Source organism: Pieris napi, chromosome 4 (genome assembly GCF_905475465.1).
Source record: "Pieris napi chromosome 4, ilPieNapi1.2, whole genome shotgun sequence".
Classification (NCBI taxonomy): Eukaryota; Metazoa; Arthropoda; class Insecta; order Lepidoptera; family Pieridae; genus Pieris; species Pieris napi.
Genome location: NC_062237.1, coordinates 8,772,851 through 8,788,878, shown reverse-complemented (window position 1 = coordinate 8,788,878; position 16,028 = coordinate 8,772,851). Strand labels below are relative to the sequence as shown.

At 32.5% G+C, this 16,028-nt stretch overlaps 2 protein-coding genes across 2 annotated transcripts in view; both read right to left on the bottom strand.

The window, feature by feature from the left end:
• The window catches only part of LOC125048939 (serine/arginine repetitive matrix protein 1-like), a 112,736-nt gene extending 108,472 nt beyond the window's left edge, over positions 1-4,264 (bottom strand). The window contains exon 1 of the mRNA XM_047647916.1: positions 4,057-4,264. The gene's annotated coding sequence lies outside the window, so the exon portion shown is untranslated. The remainder of the gene's footprint in view (positions 1-4,056) is intronic.
• A 4,484-nt stretch (positions 4,265-8,748) lies between these two features.
• LOC125048649 (vitamin K epoxide reductase complex subunit 1) lies at positions 8,749-16,007 on the bottom strand. Its single transcript, XM_047647434.1, has 4 exons — positions 15,867-16,007; positions 12,925-13,097; positions 11,076-11,173; positions 8,749-9,229 (listed from the first exon to the last, which is right to left on the bottom strand). The coding sequence occupies exons 1-4, from the start codon at positions 15,972-15,974 to the stop codon at positions 9,027-9,029; spliced, it is 582 nt and encodes a 193-aa protein (XP_047503390.1). The 5' UTR covers positions 15,975-16,007; the 3' UTR covers positions 8,749-9,026.
• Between the last annotated feature and the right edge of the window lie 21 nt (positions 16,008-16,028).

Below are 16,028 nucleotides of genomic sequence, written 5' to 3'. Positions count from 1 at the left end.
GGAAACCCAACATTATAAACATTAAAATTAATGAAAATGATTTCAATTATTTATAAATGTGTATTTAATAAACGACTTTTAATCTGGAAATCTCGCTTTTATTTGCAATTACACAATTGATTGCGTTTACTGTAGTTTGATATCATAACAAAATAAATATATTTATGCTGTATAGAAATATGTCTAGTACCTAACGTGTTACATTTCATAAAAACCACTTACCAAAAGTGTGAATAAACTCTGCCTGAGTACTTTTGCTACATACATATTTACCTAGCAATGAAAAATAAAACGAATAACCCTTAAACGATTTTATCAAGTCATCGTTCCAATAATTACCTATAATTTTATTTTAATGTATGGTGTCCATGTTAATTAAATAAAAAGACGTCACGCTGACTCGCTTGAACAGGTATTACACAAAAAGAACAAAGGGTAACGTAATTTGATGGACAAAAAGTAAATTACTCTAAGAGTTTTGGTACGGTGTAGGAATTTTTATTTGATTGAACTTTACTGTTTTTATGAAGTCTTCATAGTATGTTCTGTATACGACATAAAAAGTTCTATATTCATAAAGGTAAAACGGGCCCAATGCGTATATATTAACGTCTAGCTTATAGGTTTACAGTTATAATACTTATTGGAAAAAAACTTAAGGTACAGATACCGGCAAACATCTTGAACAAATGTCCTTGCCTGCGCAGAAGCGATCTTTAGGTATCACTGGGGGGGGAGGGGGGTCGGTGGTACGCGGCGGCGGGAGACTGACTTGTCGATCGCGTGATTGGTAAATCAGTTGACGTTTGTGTCCCGCGCTGCGCAAACTTTCCCCCACTCCCTTGTTCAATGTTCAAGATGTTTGCCGGTATCTGTAGAAAGAATGTAGAGAGGTGCAAAAGCTTAGTATAATAGTATAAACTATTACTAGTTCTTGAAAATAATTACAACAAGTAATGTCCCATTGTATCTAACTACCAAGGCATAACTAATGAAGCTTAGGAGTAAATAGATTTGTCAAACAAAAAAAAACTCGAATCTATTATTCACCCACCCACGTTCATTTTTTCTTCAATTATCGCCATGCATACAAATTATTCAGAGCATTGATCTTAAAATAACAGTTAACAAAACAAAGCACGCGTAGGCGCCCCTGAAAAATTTACTGTCATTATTCTTAAATCGCATATAATAACACCGTATAGATGTCCAAGACAATTTAAGTTTTTATTACCGCTTTTTGCTTGACAGCATTTATGTAGCGATGAAAACAATTTGAACGCTTTGAGCATGTCAACATAGCATCTAAGATCATTATGAATTAATGATTACACCTAAAAAGTTTATCCCGTTCTAATAATTTGAATAAGTTTTTCTGTTACTGTTATATGAACTATAAGAAAATGATATATAATTTAAGTACAGTATTGTTTTAATATAAGAATGTATAAACTTGTTTTCGTGCTGTTTGTTTTGCAGGAAAATATGAAAGTTAATGCGAAAAATATGTGACATCGGCTGGCCATCGAGGTTTTTTCGAACCAAATCAACTTAGGGTCCTCCTAGAAAAGAACGTAGCAATTCTTAAAAAAGAATCTGTTGTACAAACAAAAAATATTGCTTAATCTCTTATAATATCACTAATCACTGTTGTCTATATCCCTTAGGAACAATGTAGGTATCTATAATAGTAGGACTAATGATATTTAAAATAGAGTTTTGCCTTTACATATTTGGCCTATGCTAGTACTTTTTGTCAATTAGCGCTTCGTAAATCTCAATAATGCTTGAAATCTCTTCGTAATGCTAAAATAATAATATGCACTAATAATAAAAAAAATATTTATAACTAAAATAAAGCAACGAAACCCTTCACAACTTTGATTTTTTTTATAATTCCAAAGCCTGCCGTTACTTTCTTAAACATAATTTACCTTATTTTTTGTTGATACTTAAAATATAAGCAAGTGCCAGAAAATATAAAATAATTTAAACTACGCATTCAATCTACATTGGTTTAACTAAAAAAAAAATGAGAAGTGTCATAAGACTGATTGGTATGAATTAGAAGATGTTTGCTAATACAGAATCTTTGAATCCGTACTCTACTAAACTTTTGATCAACCACGTCTATTCAACTAAACCCCTTACAAAGTACTTTTTTATCATATTTTTTGCTTGACAGATAGTTTGTTTCGGGAATGCGAAACTCCAAACTAAGCCTCAATGAAGGATATTTCTGTAATATTGTGTAATGGCTGTCCACTTTCAAATGTTAATAAATTAGGTACAAACTAGTTGAATTAGTACATTAAATTTACATAAATATTTATGAACTATACCAATACACGTTCTATTTCGATTAATGTCGCCCAAAATATATTGCCCATTTTATGTGTAATAAAATATAAACAGTGTTAACTGGTTTGATTTATGTTAGATTATAATTTATTTTCATTGGTGCTAATAAAATATATTTAAAAAGTGAATTAAATTAAAATATTTCATAGTTTCAATAAGTGAAACGCCGAAATTAAAATGTATTTGAAATTAATTTTTAAAATTGTAATTTTTCCAATATGCATTCCATTTCCATGCAATCGTATAATATGCAATGTATTAAAGTCTCCGTTTACAATTTATTGATAATTAATTATTATTGATCAATAATTTCCTATATAGTGGTAATGTATTTCAAACAGTGCTCGTACGAGGCTGGTTGTTGGAAGTTATGAAAAAAAATATAATTCAAACAGTTACGTGTAACGTAAACGTAATAAATAGAAAAACATAGTATAAAAAAGTTTGAAACTAAATACAGCGCGAACATACAGAGTCTAATATACTAGTCGAAAACTTCGAACGCTATATACCAAGTATATGGAAAGTCTAAAGATACTCCAATATGTATATAGACACTAGTAAGCCTTCAGAAACATTACGAGTGTCGTGTAGTGTAACTACATAAAAATATGGCAATGTACCTGGGAAGGTAGCACTGAGCGTTTACCGAATAAAAGAGGCAAGGGCATGCCACTAGGTTTTAAATTAATCTAGGTATGACTAACTATAATTATTATAGTACTTATTTTCGCAAGGATATTTGCTAATTAGTATTAACGCAAACCATATCCGGTCTGTCCTTAGTCAACGTTACCGGAAACAAGACATGTATGAGGAATGACTTGATTCAGTTAACATTTTGTAATTTTCCATCTCAGAGAATACTGTAATTGATTTTTATTTATAACTCTGATGTTCGTTTCACTGTATAATTAACAACTAAATTAATTTTTCAGTTATATATTATTATATAAGAGCCTCCACGTGACTACGTGTATAACTTAAAAGTCGATTCTCTGATAAATAAATTAAATGTGATAATTTATTGTATAGTAATTATGGACATCAACATATTTTTTTAATTATTATCTCATGTTTTTTTAAGCCATTTATTTACTAAAGTATTTTTCATACAGATTTTTGTCTCATTCTTTTAAGTATAACTAATATAATATGTGAAACAAGAGCCACTCAATACGTTAAAACGAAATTCAAAGATATATAAACATAAATGAGGCTCTCTATATATGGCTAACCAAAATATATACCTGCTTAATGCGTCATTGAATAAATACTAAGCATAATAAAATGTGCGCACCCATACACAACCCATTGACGTCTTATGTCATAGCTAATCTTAACTAAGTATATGCGATGTTAAGTATTTAATAATTTGCCTTTTTTTATCTATTCATATTAAATTGAAAATGCATTGCATTCCTTTGTAAATGATAGTTTTAATGCCTCATTATTACGCTATAGTTTAAATTATATAACTGATACTTAGGTAGGGGAAAAGAATATATACAAGCGATATGCAATAAATTATACATAAAAGCAATGTGTGTACATTTATACAAGTATTGTTTGTTTAATACTACAAAGATTTACAGAAATATGTATTAAAGTTTAACCTACATATTTACGTAAAGTTTGCTAAACATTCCGAAAATATTTCAGCAAATAAATTCAGCAACGCAAACAAAACATTACCTTCAGTTAAAACGGATTCTCACGCTCGGTTATGTAAGATGATTTACAAACAATCACACACACGTGACCACTGAAAACCTTAGCTCTGAAATTCAACACTACACATCGAAATTTACACTTTTCACAGACTTTTCATTCAGAAAAGTGTTATCGGTAAACGGTTAACAAAAGACGAGCGGTCGTCATAGAGTTCAATACAACATGACATCGAGTCGAATCAGTTGAACAAGCACCCTGCGCAGGAGTGGGGGCCGAGTCATGTTTATTTTATTCGTAATCAAGCCCAAATGTGCCGAATCTTTTTATGGACATGATTTAAAATTTAATTTACTCGATAACTGGATTCTTGTCTGCCAGGTTCCTGAACTTAAACCTGTACTTGCGCTTTAAAAAGCACAAATTTGACGCGTTTGCGGCTTCATTAGGCAATGTACTGAATTGTCCGATTTAGGATTAGCCTATATACTTATAATATTTATGAAGATTCTAATATGATGACGACAATTTAAAGAAATGTTAAATACCATTTGTTGCCCTTTGATTATTTCGATCCTATATATTTGTATATCAAAATTCTTTACATGACGTTTATCATATAGTATTTATGATATAGTTTTCAATTATAAAGTCAAGACAAAACACATCATACATCTGTATACCTATCAACCAAGCTGTTAAAGCATTTGTATTTAACGACGTTATATTTGTACATTTCACACATTAAGTCCGAAGGTCTTTAGACTATGGGTTTAAAAGATGTTTCCAATTACAACTATACTCGAAATATTTTAATGTTGAATTGTGTTATTACTGAAAATCGATTTAAAGGAATTTTAGTCGTACTTGTGATGTGGGCGAACTGGTCAAACTTCAATTCTTCGGTCCCAAATACATAGTAATAAAGCGTAGGAAAATTATGTCATAATTTGCACGCAATTTAAATCGTTTATAATATTCTGTACTAGCGACTTGTCCAATCTACTGGAAATAAGCAAATATAGACACATATGTATATATGTGTGTAAATCAAGTTATAGTAAAAAAAATCATAAAATTGTTGCAAATGTGGTAAAGGTAGTTTAATCAATGTTATCTTTGTCAAATAAAAATATATTTGATTTATAAATGTTGGAACGTATGCGAAATACATGTACCAAGGTCTTATGTAGCGCTAACCATACGACAATTGTTAAGATATAAAAATTCTTAAAAAGGTCCCGAAACAAAAGACACTAAATACACTTGGGGGGACTAGCGTTATTTCAATTTTGCCACAACTGTATTTTGCTATAAATAAAGCTTATTATTATTATAACTCTGTCTTTTAATAAATTTAAATATCTAATAAGTTTCCAAGTAATAAAAAATATTGGAATGATTAATGTGCGTTACCACATATATTATGTATGTAAATATAAACAATACAACATGCATGAGTAACCCACACACTGTGTCAAGTATTGGACAACAATAAACATTATGGAATCCTAGTTGCTGTAACGTACATGTCAAGCCAGTTTTTTGTTACGTAAATTAGCTATTTGAAAATTATAATATAGTTCGATACAATGTGTGTATATTGATTTCTTTGTATTTTCCAAGAAAAATTAAATAATCATTTCAAAATAAAAACGTGATCCCTGTGGCGGCGTAATATGGCAGCATTTACACACTGTATAACGACGCCGAGTAGTATAGGCCTCGAAACCAGCGTGTGACTCTCATCTCTGAGGTCGTAGGTTTGATACCCGTCTATGCATAGATCAAATATTACATTGATACAAGATCATATATTACCCGATTATTACAATTAACTAAGGAATGGACACAGGTTGTACTGTAACTTGGCGATTAAAAAGACTGGCGGAGAGTTTATTGCCAGTTCTTCTCTTGCGTTCTACGCCCTTGATTTCAGAACTGGCAGTAAATGTAAAATTAGAAGCATTTAACATATATTTCTTTTTTGACGTTCATCGTACCTACATTGTGTTACCTATATGAATAAATGATTTTTGACTTTTGTATTTTTACCAAAGGCCCTCCTTTTTTTCTTTTACCTTTATTTAACATATTTATAATAAGGTCGCCTTTTGAGCTAACAATAAAAATATTTTTAAGGCCGCTATAAGGACAGTAGTAATTGCCGCAAAGTAATAAACGTAGAGGCCAAATATGGCTCGCGTAGGCTAACGCAGGATTATAATATGCCAGTTAACACAATGTAGTGTGGGTTTGGTTAGGTGCAAATTTGGCACAACTAGCACCCAACGGCGCTATAAAAAGTTATTGAGTTATGAACAGTGAGTCAGTATGCTTGAAAGTTTCCTAATTTATTGCGAAACTGGCGAATTAACCAGGCATACTTACGGAGCGCTTTCGTACGATTGGCAATTTAGAAAATAAATCATAGAATAATTATCAAAATATTGCATTATTTTCCAATATTATTATTTATTTTCCTAAATTATTTTTACTTTCATTTGTCTTTATAAGTCAAAATGGGGACTTTTATAGGAGTTAGTATATTTGGAACGATACTAATATTTATTACGTCGTTTAATCATAACAATTCGTATTGCGTTCTTCGTACCATAAAAGTATGTTCTAATGGCAAAAACTATAACGTTTAATTAGAATTAGATCAACCAGTACTATAGTATTAATTAGCAAAAGTATTTTGGTGTGAGCAGTGTTGGCCTAGTGGGTTCAGCGTGCGACTCATCCCTGAGGATCCCGGGCTATGCACCAATCGACTTTCTTACTATGTGCGCATTTAACATTCGCTCGAACGGTGAAGGTATCATCGTGGAAACCGGCTTGTCTTAGACCCTAAACGTCGACAGCGTTCGTCAGGCACAGGAGGCTGATCACCTACTTGCCTATTAGATTAACAAATGATCATGAAAAAAGATACAGAAATCTGAGGCCCAGACCTAAAAAGGTTGTAACTTGTAGCGCCACTGATTTATTTTATATTTTTATTTTGGTGTAGTGTAGAGATTTTTTATTTTATTTCAAGCACTGACATAGACCAAATACTTGTAATGTAAATGACAAAAATATAAATAACAAAATATAGACTATAAAAAAGTCGTATTCGTAAAGCCATATGCACAAATCATGCGGCCGCGACAAACAATATATGATTTTTCCTTAGTTATCGTATTATAGAAGTTATTAAGGAAGTAGTATACAAGGGCCTACTAACTTGTTTGTCATCTTCTCAAGGTCCCCCACCCACCATTTCCATCGGCATGCAAGTAAATGCAAATTGATGACATATAAAGCCTTTAGAATTCTATGGAACAGCTAATTATCATGTAAAATTATACTAAATACACGCGGCTGTTGTACTTACGTATAGAATACCTGGGTTGCATAATTGCCTAACTAAATAACCAATCATTAGGGTCTAATGAGGTATGCCTACTGCAAAAATTTTCATGAAGGGGTAGATATATAAATAAAAGACGAAACGATAGCGCGATTCCTTCGGTTGTGATTGGATGACTCCGTTGCACCATTTACAATGAAATGCAACTCGTTCTCGTTTGGTCTTTGATGTACCTTCTAACTCCCTTTCTGGTCGTAATTGCGTTACGCACACCCCGCGACTCCTTTAGTTGGAGGTTTATGCGGGACTCGTTACTGTGCATACGAAACCCCATGACACCAGCAGCAATCTCCAGATGCGGGACACGGTAACAGCGTAGCATTGTCCACGTCCCGCATTCTTATCCCCTGGTACTTTAACTCGCATTAGCTAAGTTTTATATCACGTGAATCCTAGGTCGTGACATAAGTGCAACGAATATTGATAGATCTAAATTGCATACAAAAACCTCGCGTATCACTGTTAGAAGTTACGGAGTACCGGGGCGGTCATATTTTCTGAGGCAAATTTTTTATACTTCATATACGAAATAATGAAAATCTACACTCCTTTGATAATAACAAGTTGTAGTCGATAAACCTCTTGAATTATGTTGCTTGTATAGAGGAATATGTTTGTTACGTTTTCTAGTCAACGTCTTTAAACTTTGATAGTGAAATGGAATTTCCAAACTAATAACGTTATACAAACACAACATGTAAGCGAACCGAGAACTTTTTTGGTTAAAACACAATTGAAACGTGAATCAAACAGTAAATACTGAGTCTTGTATGAATTATTATAAAATATTCTTTAAGCACACGTGAGTCAACAAGGATTGAGGATGTCCATTTCGAGCAAATTGTGTGTGCAATAGTCCATATTTGACATGCTTAATAATTCTTTGTAACAGAAAATTGAGACAAGAGATATTATTTTTTTGTTTCGATCACAATAAAAAGTAGTTTATATTCGAAAATAGTTTTTGATGGTAGCAAAATATTTAGGGTCAATAAAAGAGAAAGCCTTAATTAAAAATTGTTTTGTCCAGTTGATGTGTTTTATAGTTGATTATTGTGAAGGTCAATCAAAGATTGTGAATTAATAAATTGTGTCAGACTAGACTAGTCTATAAGCTTCTTAAGATTTTACTTGCTTATAATAAAGGAATCTAGTCGGAAAGTCCCTTTACTCATTAAAAAAACCAATACTAAAATTTTCTCTGGTTTAACTTAAGTAAACTATATGCATCTATTATTTTATCACAGCATAAACAAAATGTGTAAGGAATAGGTACTATCTACAAATAAACAAGCGAAAATTTAGTTAGTTATGTACTCATGATTCTCTAAAAACATTATACATATATCAAGATATATCTTAAATGCTAAGTCAAAAAATTTTAAAAATACGATGTTTATCAATAATAAAATTAAATTTTTATAAACCCTCATTCCCAACAATAAATATTTTTATTACAGACACAGAAGCTCTATCTATCGAAAACTAGCAAAAGTTTTAATTTAGTTACATCATACAAGATGGCGCTGACATTAATATAAAAGTCATCTAGTTGACGGTAGATGGCAGTACACGTTTATTTCTTTTTCTTATTTAATAATGAATGTTTTTTTAACGATAAATATGTAAGACATGCGTTAATTACATACGTGGATACACATACAATGCAAAAATCGCGTAGGACAAATATTAGAAGGTAAGCCAAGTACACACAAGTTATTAGCGATGCTGCATTCAGTAGAAGTTGAAGTCGCACTACAGCGATGTTGTCATAGGTGCCTGAAAAAAATGTTTAGACAAGTTAAAAGCCTTTTAATACTCTGGATTTCCGCGATATTTTCTAAAACTATTCATTCTGTCAGTATATGGTATATCTCTATTAAGCCAACAAAGCAATAACTATGTGTTCACTTTTATTGATACCTAAAATAACATATTATAATAATATTATTATGAATAAAATAAAGTTTACTATTAATACATGGCATCCCTGCTAGGATTTTACAGACTTTAAATAAAACCAAGTTGGGATTGATCGATCGATCGATTTAAATCTCGATATGTCTTTTGGTGAAATAAGCCCATTTATTTTTATTCTAACATAGGTCATGAAAATCTTTTCAATAGTTTTAATCTATTCTTACGTTTGAATTTATTATAGTTTTTATCATAAATAAGAACCAAAATACACAACATAAATATTTCTCTACCATCGCCGCCATAACTCTTTGCAATTCAAGTTTCCCAAGAAATCGGAAAGTGTAAGTTTCTGATAACTGTTATTCGCAAGTCGTGGACTTCCATATATGACTAGCAATAAGAGGCCAAATAAGTGCATCTTAAATCGTAGTTTGCAAGATTTCTTACGACGCAATGCATTTTCATTGCAGATTTTTGATATGCTGTTATTTCTTTATACAATTTTTTTTGCTGTAAGGGTTTAAGCTTATATATGAAAAAATAAAAAAAATATTAAAAGCAGGGCAACATTATATTCGCGTGACTCTAATAGTTATCTAATATATAAAAATAACTCGGGTTTTCCTTCCTGACGCTATAACTCCAGAACGCACGAACCGATTTCCACGGTTATGCATTCGTTGGAAAGGTCTCGGGCTCCGTGAGGTTTATAGCAAAGAACATTCAGGAAAAAATTCAACAGAAAAGCGGGATCACCAAACGAAATGTTACATAAAACGAAGCCATCTGGTGGCGAAACGGAGTTCGCCGAGTTTGCTAGTATAATATTAAAAAAAAACAGAAATACTTTTTTTCATAATTTTTCAGTAATATTGTATGACGTCTTCAAGACCAGAGACAACATTTAAAACGTGTCACGGTTTAACCAGTACTCAATTAATAATTGTAAAATCGCCAGAAATTTGATCGGCATTTTTCTTTGGAAAGGTCATTGAAGGCGAAATCATCGGTGTAAAGGCACCTTTTTAAATGCGATTTGTAAGTTTATTATAAAGATTTGTAAGGTCTTACGTTTAATCACCGTACAGTTTGTCTCCATAACGAATAGAAGCATGTTACCACTAGTATAAATATGCCTTAACTAACTCCTGGCGTACTAGATATATACAAAGTTGTAATTTTTTTTAGTAATAACCGTTCAAAGAATTGTAGTTGAATATAAAATTCCAGCGTACGACCCTTAGAATGTTATAGCAATAATTTCAATAAACTAGAAAAAATTGTAAGTCCCATCCACTGCCGTCATTAGGACGTAATCACATAGTATACGGTGACCATAAATTACAGACGGCTGCCGACAGTGTGTTTTTGCCCTTTATGATGACATCTCAATTTGAGAAGATAATTTTATGCACATGCCTTCTCGAAAGGTTTATTGTTTTTGTATAGTTTTAAATTATTTGCGATGTTTTGCTGTTTTATTTTAACGAGCAGTTGTGGAATTGAATTGAAAAATGTGCACGGTTTTTGTACGAAACTATGCGTTAATGACGTCGTTGTTAAATATAATTTTATTTTGATGGAACAGACCTCCACATTATTTTAGACGTCAGGTGTGACTTTCTTAAATCCATTTTTAATACAAAGAAAATATAAATTTTAATAACTGTAACTAAATATTTTATTAAAGGGTTAATGGACTTACTCAGAAAGATCATAATGCAATAGAAGAGGGTCCCATAAATGCAATTCGGTACTTCAAACGCTGAATTTCTTGGCAGCAAACCAAACGCTTTAGAATACCTGTAATTAACCAACTACTGTTCAAAAATGTCTTAATTTGAACGAGTCGAATCCTGGTTTATAACCACAGGGACCGGCTGTCAGGCTAGTGTGATCTTTACTTACTCTATGTGTCTATGGTCCACAGACTCAAAGCGAACTTTATTTCGAGACAGGAATGTCGTTAACTCTTAAAACGTTTATTATAACGTAAAAAAGAGAGTAATGATATTTTGCATATTTTTTGCAATTTTAAGATATGTTGTGTCTTTATTCTAAGTGGACAAGGAGTGGAGTGGATCAATATTACAAAAAATTTAATAAAGTACAGAAAAATATGGTACTAACGAAATATTTATTTCAAAATATGATAAAAGATAGACAAACCTTTACACATCTACTCAGGCATTAATTCAATTAAAATACATCAACGTCAATATTTAGTCAGAAATATACCACTTTTTTACAGATAAGACAAAGTTATGCAATTATTACGCACAGATTAAAAAAAAATGGTGTAAAGCATGATAAAAGGACTTCAATAAAGAAGTCGAGTGACCACCCGTAGCTACGGTCTATACTCAACAGTTATTGTTTAATTGTTTGGTTAGTTTCTTCTGGTGACGATGTAATTCCTTATATTTTCCCTATAAGAACGAAACAGCTGTCCTTTAATAGGACCGGTGCAACGAGAAGGGAGTCTACAGTCAAGTAACGCAAAAACGTACATTATATTATATTAAACGGTTGAAGCATAGCGTAGCAGCACTTTTTTATATTCATTTATATTTTAACTTGTTATTCTCGCCGAAACTACAAAATCAAATCAAAGGTGCTTTCTTGACGTTTATAATATAATCTAGACAGTGGCGTAACTATACCATCTGGGGCCCGTGGCAAATTCTTTCGATGGGGCCCTATCAGTAAAAATCGTCACGTTGTACGCAGTTTAATTTGAATAAACTTCGATATTTTCGGCGTACTCAATGGCACGTTGTAAATGTCCCACTAATGGACATAGGCCTCCTCTCTTAGGCGAGAGGGAATGGCCTGTAGTCCCCACTTTAGCCCAAAGCGTATTGGAGAGTTTACAGTCATCCATAGAACAAAATATCTCATGGGCAGGGGCCCTCATGGGTCGGGGGCCCGTGGCATTTTGCCAGCACTGCCACCCTAGTCCCTATTGTTACACCACTGAATCTAGACATTGTCTTATGGAGTGGTGTCCGGCAGTACTCACACACCTACAGATATTCGTTTTTAAGTATGTTTTATTAGTGATTATTAATATTAATAATAAACAAAGCATGCTGTTTGCCTCTTAAAAGGTGTGCAAGTTTTCTTTTGTTTGTTTCTAAATATAAGATTTTTAAATGTAATGTCCGTTGCAAAAGCATTTTTTAAATAAATAAATAAGCGATCACCACAGTCAATAATAAATTATTTAGTAAAATAAAAGAAAAGATTTGGTTTAAACATATAAAGTGAATTGCTCAGATAAAAGTTCTATTATAATACTCAATAAATTATTAACCAATTATTACACCCAATTGAGGTTTATTATCCATGAGATATTAATAATAACACTCACTACAGTAAATTAAAGCTTTTTATAGAAAAGGTGGGAAACAGGCAAGAGGCTCGCAAGTGCGTTACCCGCCTTTTAAGACGCTCTGTTCATAAAGAATCAAGGAATCTGATAAAATCCATGAGGCTGATTGCAGATGGATTTATATTTAAAAAAAATAATCAAGAAATATTCATATACTTACTCAGATGTAAGAACCCTGGAACAGCTGGCGTGTTCAGCGAGGTCGCAGAGTGCTTTATATCCTGGCCGGGACTCTGCAGCCATTTCGACGTACAGAGAGTATATCGACACCAGAACTCCAAGGATTCCCGTGAGAACCACACCACGATTTATATTTTGAACGCCCATATTGAACTGAAATGTTAGTAAAGTTGTTATGGTATGAGGCATGGGGTGATACTGCAGCCGGCTGTTTAATTGAAATAAGAAGATCGCGGAGCCAACCAGGAAACAGCAGCGTGATTTAACGTTACCTTACCTCCAATATTTACTTTAAATAAAGTATGTAGTACCACTGCATTACAACCTATTTTGGTCTGGGCCTCAGATTTCTGTGTCTGTTTCATGATCATTTGCCATTTTTATGGGCAAGGAGGTGATCAGCCTTCTGTGCCTGACACACGCCGTCGACTTTTTGGGTCTAAGGCAAGTCGGTTTCCTCACGATGTTTTCCTTTACCGTTCAAGCGAATGTTAAATACGCACATAGAAAGTCCATTGGGGCACAGCCGGGGATCGAACCTACGACCAGGGATGAGACTCGCACGCTGAAGCCACAAGGCCAACAATGCTCCTTTCATAAACATTATCGAATCTAAATTCCCAGAGTTCTATCACAAGAAATTAATGAACTTTCAATAAGATATCAGCAATGTTATATATAGATGGATATATAATGAGGGTAAATATTGTGCTTGATGTCACATCTTCAATTTCAGTTAAAAAATTTCAGTTCATATCGGATTTTTTTTATAGAACAGGGGGCAATCGGGCAGGAGACTCACCTGCCCTGCGATTCTGTAACTCACATCCTGAAAAGGTGGGTGCTTGTAGTTTATTGTTTATTAGAATGCCAAATCAAAAAATGACTGCTTCACGACTGATTTGAGAGAGACCGCCGATGCGAAAACCGCTGTATGAGTTCGAAAAGTGAGTTACAGAATCGCAGGGCTGATGTTAAGTGATACCGCCGCCCACGGACACTCAATGTCAGAGGGCTTGCGACTGAGTTGCTGGCCTTAAACCCCTAATATTTTAATGCATACAGCAATCAGCTCCTAACAGCCTAAAAATAGCCAGTATATACCATAGGCTAAGTTAAAAACCTAATAATAACGCTTTTAAAATGCAACAACCACTGGTAATCGGCATGAAACTAACTAATTCATTAAACACTAGTTATTACACTTTCTTATTAGATTTTTTTCTACATCAAATAATCAAGTACCTATGCTTCTTTGCAAATATATAAGGTATACTAAGAAAAATTAAATTCTTATACCTAAGTTTGCCCACAGTTGATGAGGCGTTTATTATATCCTTACTTTTCACCTCATAGACGAAAACATATTTATATTAAACTTAAAAATCACGTAGCACAGACCCTCGTAAGTTAATTACTACCACTATAGACTGAGGGGAGCACACTATTGACGCACCCCATGCTCTCACCTAATGCCATAACGAATTTCTCAAAGCATAAAGTGATTTATAAATCTATATTCCCATATATGAAAAAAAAATCCTCAGTGAAACTTATCACTAATTAGAAAATATTTTTACCATATTAAAACGCGTTTATTTATTTAAAAAAACTATAATTTTGTTTTATAAAATTTAACCTTTCCGTCGTCTCGCATGGGTTATCTCAATAAAAAATTGCAATAAACTTGTCATTTTATCGGTTTCTAGTGTGTTTAATATTTATTTATTACGCAAATAAAAGCCGTTAAATTCTAAGGCTCTTTTTAAAAGAATATAAAAAATACATTTAAGCTGCGGGAGCTGCGAGTAAGACAATATTATGTAGTTCGTGTTTTATACTTACACCAGTATTCATTTGTAAGTTCGATGAGGTACGGAGGCAGAAAACTGTATTCTACTGTATTTTTAATGTTATTAATAATTTAATACATTCATTATTTTTTCCAACTTCAAAACTTCCTCCTTTTGATTTAAAAATGTATTGCATTAAACTTAAACTTTTCAATCCAAAAGCTCGAAAACAAACACTAGCGTTTGAACGCAGCGAACATCAAGTAAGGATTTCAGTTTGCTTGTTCAGTTAGATCGTTCACACTCTATTAAACATTTTTAATATTCATACAACGCTTATGAATATTCACGCTACTGTCACATACATTGTCTAAGATTGTGTAATAACGGGGTGTCTAAGATTGTAAATAACAAAATTAATAGGGTGGCATAAATCTATGTTAGATCCTTTGAAGCGTATAATGAGAATGTTATACTTTACAATAGTAATTAAATACATTTGTGATTACAGTACCAAAATAATTTGATGTGTAATAATAGTTTAAAATATACTCATAGTTCTTTTCAAAGTCAAGTGTTATGTTATAATTTTTTTTATTGTTAGGCCATACCTCTGCCGAGTGCCGACGGTTATAATAATTTGGGACCAAAACAGAGCTAATTAATATACATAGATGGCGCTAAACATATTTAAAAAGATCTTGCCACAGGAGCAGTATCAGAAAAACACAGATATTAGGTATGTAAAACATAATTAGAAAAAAACGCCATCTAGTGAGCAGCTACTACTAGTGAATTTTAAACAAAATTTCTGTTTTCTATTTACCTATTTCATATTTTATTTTTATTGATCGTCATAATACTCAAATTATTTTGTAAAATACTGTAAAGAATACTTTTTATCATATATCATAATAATAAATGTCAAAACTGATTAGGTACCATAGCCTGTTGGAGCACATCTATACCAACCTTAAGCAAAGAATAGCTTTTTAAATTATTGTTGTAAAGAATATTTTTTGGTATAACATAGGAACAACTACGCAATATTCTATTCAGTCAAATCAGAATCCAGGTTGTATTAACAAATTAAATCTTATAAATAAATACTTAAAGTCATGTTACTTACATGAAAAAATTTATGTAGGTCAAATCCTCTGTTTTGGAATTTACGATAAAGAAAGAGAACACAACATAAGAGAGAAGAGTGGTTACAATCGCCACATTGCCAACCCATGACGCCCAATTTTGCGGAATGTATGTGCGTTATGTTGGCAGCACTGTTTTAGTT

Coding starts and splice junctions, on each gene's coding strand:
- LOC125048649 (XM_047647434.1), bottom strand. CDS start 15,974: ATGGGTTGGCAATGTGGCGATTGTAACCACTCTTCTCTCTTATGTTGT. Junction 13,098..15,866: donor ACCTACATAAATTTTTTCAT/GTAAGTAACATG, acceptor CTAACATTTCAG/TTCAATATGGGCGTTCAAAA. Junction 9,230..11,075: donor TTGCATTATGATCTTTCTGA/GTAAGTCCATTA, acceptor CATTTTTTTCAG/GCACCTATGACAACATCGCT.